The 10,941-nt window shown below is 46.5% G+C and overlaps 1 protein-coding gene across 1 annotated transcript in view; it reads right to left on the bottom strand.

Moving 5' to 3' along the window:
- PARM1 (prostate androgen-regulated mucin-like protein 1) overlaps positions 1-9,706 on the bottom strand; it is a 40,709-nt gene extending 31,003 nt beyond the window's left edge. Inside the window, exons 1-3 of the mRNA XM_012659844.1 lie at positions 9,643-9,706; positions 2,969-3,084; positions 2,359-2,926 (exon numbers count right to left, since the gene is read on the bottom strand). Of these exons, the coding sequence (XP_012515298.1) occupies positions 2,359-2,926; positions 2,969-3,084; positions 9,643-9,706 (748 nt within the window). The remainder of the gene's footprint in view (positions 1-2,358; positions 2,927-2,968; positions 3,085-9,642) is intronic.
- Positions 9,707-10,941: the final 1,235 nt, after the last annotated feature.

Here is a 10,941-nt window from a genome sequence, read left to right as displayed (position 1 = left end):
GGAAGGATTTATTGCACAGATTTAAAGAAAAGTGTTAACAGATCCAGATGCTCTCATTTCTTTTCATTGTATCTTGCATCAGCAAAATCTCTGTGCTCAAGCTACTATTTTAAGTGACACTTCACAACAAGTTATAAGTATTGTTAACTATATTCATGCAAATGTAACATGATATCATCAGTTTCTTTCATAACATGCTAAAGTTGAACAATGAGATATTCAGTGCGGATTTGCCCTATGATTCTAAAGTGTGTTGGCTATCGCAGGGACAGGTGTTAGCCAAAATTTTATCTCTGCAAGAACAGATAGTTAGACTTTAAGATGAACAGAATCAGCAATGTGACTTATTGAAAGAAGATTTTTATAGGAATGCAGCATTTCTGTGTGATATGTCAAATCAAAAACACTTGAATCTTTCTTTGCATGGTAAAACTAAGTCTATATATGATACGTGGCAAAAAAATCCAAGCATTTTGAAACAAGCTATCTTTTTTCAAAACACTTCTTCTTCAAAAGGAAATTTTGGATGAACATTTTTGCCAGTTAGCAAAGGCCACTGATAAGCAGGATGATAAATGCGACTCATTTGAAGAATACGCAGCTGTTACAGACCTATTAATTGGAGAACACAATGAAATGTTCACTGACTTTGAGAATCATGATACCACATTCAAATTAGCATTTCAGCCTCACCTAGTTGATATCACTGAGGCACCTAATGAACTACAGATGGAATTGATTAAGCTTTCAGTAGATCACATTTTAAAATCATTGTTTGATGCTAAGAAAGATCCAATTGGATTATGGAAAAATGCAGTAGAATACTCACGCCTTCGGCAACATGCCTGAAAAACGGTTTCTTGCTTTTCAACCACTTATTGCTGCGAATCTACATTCTCATACCTAACCCAAATCAAGATGCCCTTAAGGTCATAAATGACTGATACCCATCTAGAGGATCAACTGAAACCGTGGACCTCCATGCTGCCACCAAATATGCCAACGCTTTCCAACAAAAAGCAGACACAACAAAGCCATTACGAGGTTAGTGAACTTTAAAATTAACAAATAGTTTTCATTTTTTAAATTATTAAGTACATAGTAGTTACATTTTTACAAAATAATGGACATTTTTAAGTATATCTAATTGAAGTTTGTTGAATGTGGCCTTATTTGATTATAGCTAAATTAATGCAGCCTTCCAACATGAAAAGGTTCTCTACTCCTCACTTACGATATTATGAGCTCTTCCACAAGGAATCATGTCTTTGCTAACGTGAATTCTATCTCTTCCCACCTCACTGTCTAGCACAGTTTCCATCCATAGTGGTTTTATACCAATTTTTTGTTAAAAGATGTGAATCTTTCCTCAGTGACAGCTATTCCTTTGACAACAGCTGTCCACGCATGGTTCTATCTGGAATATTCCCTTCTCGGTCCACACCTCTCACAGGACCACCCAGGGACGGGGCTGCAGCTCCACTTGCCCCTTTACCTTCTAGCTGTTCTCACCTCCCTGTTTCTCTACCAAGTGGCCAAAGGTCCCCATGAAAGCCTTTTCCTGCCCAATATCCTGAAGTTTGCAGTCTTCACATCAAGGTCAAATGCACGTGGCCTTAGAAAAGATTGTCAATTTCTCTCCACCATAATTTCCAAGATTGCAGAATGAGGATAAAAATAATACTAACTTCACAGGATTGCTGGGAGAGTAAAAACAAATGTGACGTCCTGTAAAATTTGTCTTTCCCATGAAATATTATACATCAGTGATTATAATGAATAAGCAGGCTCTCTCCACCTCACCCTACTTTGACTGGTTTCCAGGAAGTAAGCAGGACTTTAAAACACTGATCAGAATAATAATAGCAACTAACGCATCCTGAGCATTTTCTCCCTGCCAGGAATGGTTCTAAGAGCTTTATATGACAACTCATCTAATCTCTACAAGAACTGTATGTAGCAGAACATAGTTCATCCCCATTTTCCAGATGAGGAAAAATAAGGGCATAGAGAGATGAAGTGACTTCCCCAAGGTCAGGAGCCAGAACTGAAAACTAGAAAGCTTGACCCACGGCCACTCTGTTGTGTTAATCCCTTTGCCGTATCGTTCCACTTGCTCACATTCCCTGCGACGTCACGTGAGACAAATCACAGAGGTGCAGTGGGCCACAATGAATAAGATATCACGTGGAAGTTATTAAGTGACTAAAAATGAAGTTTGCACTCTCGTGGAAATGCTCGTGAATTATAGTTCAGCTTGGGCGTCACACTCCAAAATCAGAACTTACTCCACTGTGTCTGGGTAGCTGCATTTCCAGCATCTCGGCGCGGCCAAGCACCTGGGCGGTGCGGACTCACCTGAACTCAGCGCATGCTCCACTTCCTGCACGATCGCCCTGGGGAAGGCGGTGGTGGTCTCCGCGTCCATCGGCTCGCACATCGCCTTGCCCGACGCGGTCGCTGGGGGCGTCCTCTCCTGGGGCCCCGGCTCCACCGCGGTGTGCGCAGCGGGGCTGTGGCCAGAGCTGGGCTCCTCTGTCGGGGGCCCCGGTGCGGTCGGCGCTCCGGTGGGCTGCGTGCCGGTCGCGGGGGAGCTGTGGTTGGCGGTGACGGGCGCGGAGGAAGCGTCAGGTGGCGAGGGCGGCAGGGATGCGGGCGGCGAGGCTGGAGCCGGAGGGGAGGTGGGCGCGGGAGGCTCGGCCGGGGGCTGCGACGCTGTGGGCGGCGCGCTCGCTTCGCTCGCGTCCGCGCCGCGTTCCCCGGGCGTGACTGTCAGGGGGACCCCGCCGCTCGTTGGCGGGAACCCGGGAGGAGCCGGGGCTGTGTCTGTGCCTTCCCAGCTGGGAGCCGTTCCGGTGGTCTTCTCTCCCCGGGGCTCGACGGAAGTGGTGTTGGGAAGCGGCGACGTCGGGGCCGGGGCCGGGGCTGAGGGCGCCGCGGTGCCGTGGAGGCCGCCGGCTGCGGAGGCCGCGGCCGCGGCGGGCGTCTGTGGAGAGTCGGTCCCGACGGCGGGCGGCGGGGCGCTCTTCGCCGGCAGAGACGCAGGCGAGGGGGCCGACGTGGGCGCGCTCTGCACGCTGCACCCTGCGGAAGAGCCGGCACAAACGCGGTTAGTTCGTGACAAGGGAAACTGAGGCGAGACGGCTGCCCTGTGGCTGCTTCACGATATGTTCACAGGCATTTCCCATTTTGCACCGTGCCCTCCCTGGTGGTGACGGTGACTTTACCATTTTTTCTTCCCGCTAATTGCTCTCGTCTTGCGAGTCTCAGAAGGAACCAGCCCGGAGGCTCCGTCAGAGAAATTAGCGGGTCTGTCAGCTCAAGACGAGCCAGAACGTGGTAGGAACTGATCCTGTCCCCTGCTTGCTTAAAACCGTGTCCTTAGGGAATGGGCACTCGGGGGGAACTGATTTATGGGCATTTGTCTGGACTGCTCAGGGGCAGCGCCACGACGCCGCGGAATGCAAGGCCGCGTGTGGGGACAGGGCAGGGGCCTGGTGAGGAATGTGGTGCCAGGAAGCTCCGGGCTTCAGTCCTGGTCTGCTCCACAGCTGAAGGGCTCCCTGATTGGCTGCTCCTTGCCAGAGGAGTTCCCTGATTGGCTGTTCCCTGCCAGAGGAGCTCCTTGATTGGCTGTTCCCTGCCACAGGAGCTCCCTGATTGGCTGTTCCATGCCAGAGGAGATCCCTGATTGGCTACTCCCTCCCAGAGGAGCTCACTGGATTGGCTGCTTTCTGCTTTCAGTGCTATCTGTTCTGCACTTAAGCCCAGGGATGCAAGGGCTATGGGCCTGCCCGCTGGGATGGAAAAACTATGTGAGCGCATTTTCTTCTGAGGAAGGAAAAGGGGAGGTCCCAGGATAAAAGTTGGAAGGAGTCATCTGAGGTTTGGAAATATTTTCTGAGACTGGAAACCAGTTGTCCCAAATTCTAGCCTGAGGTCCTTATCATCATGTCATTTTGCCAAATGTTCTCCTTCGTGTTTTCTAAGATTTAGAGCTGGTTTCCTTTCTTCCTTCCTCGCTCCCTCCGTTTACCCGTTCCGTTTCATTCCTTCACTGGTTCGTCATTATTTGATAAACGGTTGCCATGAGCTAGTACTGGGCTTAGGATTTCACTTTCTAGTAACACATCTCTCGATGGCCCCCCACGCCGCTTCCACCATCCCCCAACGAGCTTCCGCCCCGCCCCCAGCAGCCTTTCCCATGTCGGCAGAGGGGGCCGCATTCGCTGAGCTGCCCAGTTAAGAACCGAGACATCGCCCTTCGTGCCTCTTTCCCTCACACCCCACATCAAATCCTTAGCGAGTCATGATGACTCTACCTTGAAAATACGACCCCAGTCCAACCACTTTCCACCACCGCCCCCGTTATCTCAGCGTCACCCGAGCCACCGCAGTCACTAGCCTAGACCATTGCAATAATCCTAGCTGGGCTTCTGGCTCCAGGTTTCCTCCTTTCCAGGCTGCTTTCCGATCTCCTACAGTGGTAAGTCAGATGCTGGTCTTCCACTGATCAAAACCCTCCGAAGGCGTCTGTCGCACTTAGAACAAAACCCAGAATTGCTTCTCTCTGTCATTCCACTGTTCTCATCATTCTTTTTTTTTTTTTTTTTTTGAGACAGAGGCTCACTCTTTTGCTCAGGCTAGAGTGCCATGGCGTCAGCCTAGCTCACAGCAACCTCAAACTCCTGGGCTCAAGCGATCCTCCTGCCTCAGCCTCCCGCATAGCTGGGACTACAGGCACGTGCCACCATGCCTGGCTAATTTTTTCTATTTTCAGTTGTTTGGCTAATTTCTTTCTATTTATAGTAGAGACGGGGTCGCTCTTGCTCAGGCTGGTCTTGAACTCCTGAGCTCAAGCAATCCTCCCGCCTCAGCCTCCCAGAGTGTTAGGATTACAGGTGTGAGCCACCGCGTCGGCCTCTCCTCATCATTCTGATTGGTCTCTACTCGAATATCACCTCCTCCTCAGGGGAGTCTTCCCAGACAATCCTAACTAAAATCCTTGCTACTCCAGCCCCTGGGACATTTAAAAAAATATTTCTTAAAAATTTTTGTTGTGGTAAAATATACATAACACTTACCATTTTAGCCGCTTTTAAGTGTATAGTTCAGTGGCATTAATTATATTCATATTGCTGTGCAACCATCATCATTATTCATCTTCAGAATATTTTTATCTTCCCAAACTCAAACTCTGTGCCCACTAAACAACAACATTCCATTCCCTCTCTCCCCAGCCCCTGGAAACCACCACTCTGCATTCTATTGTCTCTATGAATTTGACTGTTCTAGGTATCTCATATAAGCAGAATCATACAATATTTGTCCTTTTATGACTGGCTTATTTCACTTAACACAATGTTTGCAAGTTTCATTCATGTGATAGCATGTGTCAGAATTTTCTTTCTTTTAAAGGCTGAATAATATTCCATTGTATGTATATATCACATTTTGTTTATTCATTTGCCCATCCATGGACGCTTGGATTGTTTCCACCTTTTGGCTATTGTGAATAATGCTGCTATGAACATGGGTGCACAAATGTCTGCTTGAGTCTTTGCTTTCACTTTTTTTGGGCATATTCCCAGAAGTGGAATTGCTGGATCGTATGGTAATTCTATGTTTACATTTTTGAGGAAATGCCATCCCATTTGCTCATTTTTGTTTTTTGTGATGCTAGTAGCATTTTCCTAAAATTCCATATTTATTTATTTACTTATTTGTTATCTCTCTTTTACCAAAATGGAAGCTCAATGAGGGCACAGTGACCTGGTCTTATTCATTGCCGTTTCCTCTGAGCCTAGGATAGAGCTAGGTCATAGTAAGTGCTCAATAAGTACTTGGAAGAGGAAGGAAGGAAGAGTGGAAAAATGAATTAACCTAAGAACTTTATTCACAAATACTCTCAACATTTCTCCACATATCACTTAGTCATTGCCCCATCCATCATGGCTTCCTTAGGTAGAGCTGCCTACCTGGTGTTACTTGAGGGCGAAATCCTCACTTAAAGATCAGCTTTACTCTTTGTCATTCCAACACGACTTATGCCTATGGCCGATGTCTTGTTAGGTCTTCGACGTTTTAACTCAGCATACTGTGAGGAGAGTTCCTTGGAGGTGGCATATAGGTAAAGGCCAAGAATCATCAACTGTCAGAAGGAATAGAACATGGGCTAGATGCCAGCACAGAGGAAGGGAGACAAGACCAAAGGGAGGCATTCGGGTTACCTCACCATGCTGCCACACAGCAGACTCAGGAGCCGATGGAAAGTTGTGCTACAGAGTTTATCCTGAATTTAACATTTGGATTCTCATCAAAATAATTGATTTTATTTTATTTAAAAGGGGTTGGCCAAGACCATAAACTACAGGAGAGTTACTTTCCTAGTAAACAGGAGGACAGACCTCCCCACTTAGGCCACATAATATTCCTGGTCTTTTGGCAGCTGTGAACTATCAGTAGTTTCAGGATGAATACAGACAAGAAATCTTTGAAATATGGACAAACCAAAAGTTGGTACAAATATTATTAAAATACTGGATCTTTATATGTGACCTTTGGAGCTTACTGGTTTTGCATTCTGGCAGCTCCCAAGATCGAGTAAAGATTTTTTTTTTTTTTTTCAGAGATGGGGTCTTGCTATGTTACCCAGGCTGGATTCAAACTCTTGGGCTCAAGTGATACTCCCACCTCAGCCTCCCAAGGAGCTGGGACTACAGGTGTGCATCACTGCATTGAGACTGTTTAAAGATTCCAAGGGCAAAAAATGACAATGTTTAACTATTGCTCACAGCATCATATAATAGATAGGCAGATGGAGGCATAAAATGCCTCAGTCTGATAGTCAAATCGAAGAGTCTTTGGAAACCTGAGATAAATGAGGAATAGGTCATATACAAAGGAGCACCAATTTATTCATTCATTCAAGCATCTATTGAGAAGCTTCTACATCAATAGCTTTGCCCTCAGAAAGTTCACTATCTAGTAAGACAGAAAGGATCCCCAACTTCCTGTTGTATGATGAGATAAGTCCTAGCTGAAAGTAAAGTCAAGTTTTAATGGGAACCCTGAGGAAAGATTAATAAATTTTGTATGGGGACCATGGAATGCAAAAATGCACAAATGTCGTTTTCAAATGACATTTACAAAAGTCAGAGAAGAGATGACATTTGAGTTGGTTCTGAAAAGAGTAAGAATGCACAAGATGCCACTTAAGATATACGATGTTCAGGGTGACAGCTGCATTTTCATTTCCAGGGGAGCTAAAAGCTGTGCCGTGGAAATCATTACAGTGCTGAAGATGACATGCTCCAGGAATTGGTTTTGTTGCTGGAGACACCCATTTTCTTGTTTAATTCTTACTAATATACTTTAATAATTCCTATCATACCTGCTTCCAAAGAGGACTAGAGGTAGTCACTCATTTCCCATCGCTATCTACTGAGTACTTATTTAAAGAACTTTACAGTCTAGTTCAAGCAATTGCTACTCCTAACAAATTAACAATGCATAAAATGTGTGACAACATTGCTTATCTTCACTTGAGCAAGGCATTAAAGCCTCTGTGTTGCCCTATCTGATGTACATTCCATATTGTCCCGACTCACGGTGGGTCTTTTTTTGGCACAAAGATAGCCAAAGCTGAGGTGTCCTGACTCTCCTCGAGAATGCTTGCTGTGTTAGTCTACTTAGGCTGTCGTAACTAAATGCCATAGACTGGTGGCTTAAACAACAGAAACTTATTCCTCATAGGTTAGGAGGCTGGAAAATCCAAGATCAAGGTGCTGGCTGATTTAGTTTCTGGTGAGGGCCCTCTTCTTGGCTTGCAGATGGTCACCTTCTAGCTGTGTCCTCAAGTGGCCTTCCCCTCAGATGGTATGCGAGTGAAGATAGTGAGCTCTCTAGTGTTTCTTCTTACAAGGGCACACATCCCATCACGAGGGCCCCACCCTCATGACCTCATCTAACCCTAATTATTAATACATCCCAAGGCCCATCCTCAAATACCATCTCATTGGGTGCCAGAATCACTGAGATAGTCTGAGAAAATACGGTTTCTGCTTTCCCATAGGTAGGACTTGTGTTTTCGCAGGAATACCAAACTGTATAAGTCAAACAGGTAAGAATGTATATACTTTCTTGGGATTTCAAGGAAATTCTAGAGCTAGAGAGGGCCTGAGTGATGAGTGAGTACAACTCCTTATTTGATAAATAAGGGGACAGGCACGGGGCGGGGAAGCGATGCGATTGACCGTACACGTCTAAGGGGAAGAACTGCACAGCGTCTGCCCAGAAAGAACCGTGCAGGGACAGAGTCACACCAGAGCTCCCACCCTCTGACCGCCACTGACACACAGTGCCCAGCCTCAGAAAAGCTGCCAGGACTTTAGCAGTCACATTACAGAGCAAGCCGGGGGAGCCTACGTGAGACTGGGCAGCTGGATAAGTTTAAAAAAATGTAGTGCCCTACACGCCTTCCCACCCAAGGGAGAACCACTTTCCCTTGAAGCAAAGAATTAAGTGTTAATATTTCCTTGAGAAACCAGCATGAAGAAATTGAATCCATTGACTGCTCAGAGGTGAATGAGCATTGTGACGTTGCCAGGTATGGGGAGCCCCACCCGGGCAGTGACACACCAGTCATGAGACGCAGCAGGGAAGGGAATCTCTGCCGTTCACCCCCCACGATCACCAGCGTAATCTGAAATTCCTCCTTGTAAGTTTACAAATGGCAGTCCTCCCTGAAGTTTGGTGGGGTTCAAGCTTTTCTGTTGCAAGAATAGCTGACAGATTGCTGCTCTGAAGGAAAGCAGATTCTTAGTTGGACAGAAAATTATTTGTTTCCATGTGTGTTGTCCTTTATGGGGGGGCAACAGGACCAGTATTACAGTTGACATGTCTCTGATATTTGAAAGAGCTTGTCTTTGGCTTGATCCCCAGTTTCTTGCCTTGCTGGGAACAGGGATGTGGGGCTAAGAGGTATTCCAAGGCACGGTAGGGCAGAGTCTGCCCTCTGTGCCTCCTGACCTGACCGGGCAGCGGGAATATACCGGTCAACGAGCGCCCTGAGCTCTGTTACCTTTCCCTGGATTCCATGAGCCGCAGCCTGGGCCACTGCCAGGGTCCCAGGCAGCCTGATTACCTGTGTTGCTCACCTATTTTTTTTTTCCTCTAGGCCATGTCCTTCCCTGCTCTCAGCTTGTCAAGCACCTGAGAAAACATGTGACAAAACTTTGGCAAATCTGGTGAAACCTGATCAAAATGCAGTCAAGCCCTCTCATGCCACTGCCAAGTCGGCCAGGAGCGTCGCCTGTGGTCTCCTGGCAGAGGCCCTGTGGCTGCTGAAGTCCGCACGGCAAGTAATTGCTAAGTTACTCCGACAGCCGCCACGGTGAGTTTCCAAAAAAGCCAACGGGGCCTTTTATGATATGTATTAATACGAGCGCTGAGCACTCTGCATGCATCATCTCAGTTCACTGTGATAGGACCTCTCCGAGGTAGGCGCTATTGTTACTTTGGTTCACAGACGATGAAACAGAGGCTCAGAAAAGTTCAGTGATTTCCCTGAGGTCTCACAGCTGGTACCTGGTACAGCAGAAACTTGAACCTGAAACTGTCTGGCTTTTAACCACTCATTACCTTTTAACCGCTCCATGGTATCAAACTGGGAAGTGCAAGGGTGTTTTTGAAGTCTGGGCACCATGGTTGTACGACAATCAATCCCCAGTTTGCTTCTATCTTCCCTAATAAATTCTCTAGCGTGGGCCACTAGCCTGATCTTTAAAAAGTTATCTGACTATAGAAACCCTTCCCTTTTCCTTTAACCCTAATGTCCTCGGGATAAATCCTGAACTCCCTGGCCCAACACGTGACACTTTTTGTGGTCGCCCCAGCTCACCCCTCACGAGTCCTGCAGTCTTGCCAATCTGAAATGCCTTGTGTTGCCGAACTAGCCCCTGCCTTTGGACCTGCTTTCCTTCCTACCCCGCCTCCTTTCTCTGCGACTCCCGTCTCGCCATCCCAGTTCTGAGAAACCTAGAGCCTGACCTTCTCTAGGAAATACTCTCCAACCTGCAGGAGCTTTTCTCCTGCGTGTGGCCACAGCACTTCCCGCAGGCTCCAACGCTAGCACACATTACCCTGAGCCACGATTTCTCTCCGTGCCATCTCCCATCAGGCTGGGAGAGCTGATCATAAAAACTGCACTTGTCTTTTGTGTCTTAGTGCCTGGCACAGAGAAAGTGCTCAATAAATACTCATTAAGTAAAAACATGGATTGTCTACTCTTTAAAAAACAGAAATGTTCTCTGGCTTATACGCTGGGTCATGCCAGCAGAAATGCAGCCTCCCTTTGATTTGTCTGTAAGTTCCATGAAAACGACCAGTTAACGTGAAAGTTTGGATGGGCCTCTAAACAGACTTGTTATTTTTGTTTGCTTGTTTTTACTTTGGAGACTGCAGGGATTTCCTCCCTTCATGCACGATACAGATCAGTCACCAGCCCTTGAAATGCTGACCCCCTATCGGTTGGCCCTAACACAGGCTAGTCTTAACATTCCCACATTGAATTTACTGAACTTCAGCTAGCGTTTAAGAGAATGAGAAAGAGAGAGAGACGGAATCTTAAAACGATACATATATTTTTTAATATCCAAGCTAGGATTTAGTGTTCTTTAGGCTGAATGAAGCCACCATTTGGGACCCATACACCTACAAAAGTTCGCCATGTTCTCTTTAATTGGGGCTGCTAAGGGCACCCAACGCTCCAGAAGGCTCATCTAACATCTGCAAAACCATTACTAATTAGAGTGTGGTCCAACCATATGGTATTTGAAAGCTATCATATGTCAAGACAGAATGCGAATGCGCCAACGCCATCGAACTGTGTCTAAGAAGATACTTGTTTGAAGTAGAAAAGCCATATTCTCTCTTGAGTAT

This window comes from Propithecus coquereli, unplaced genomic scaffold, assembly GCF_000956105.1.
Source record: "Propithecus coquereli isolate 6110/MARCELLA unplaced genomic scaffold, Pcoq_1.0 Scaffold64, whole genome shotgun sequence".
NCBI classification, from domain to species: Eukaryota; Metazoa; Chordata; class Mammalia; order Primates; family Indriidae; genus Propithecus; species Propithecus coquereli.
This window is presented reverse-complemented; position numbering and strand designations above follow the sequence as displayed.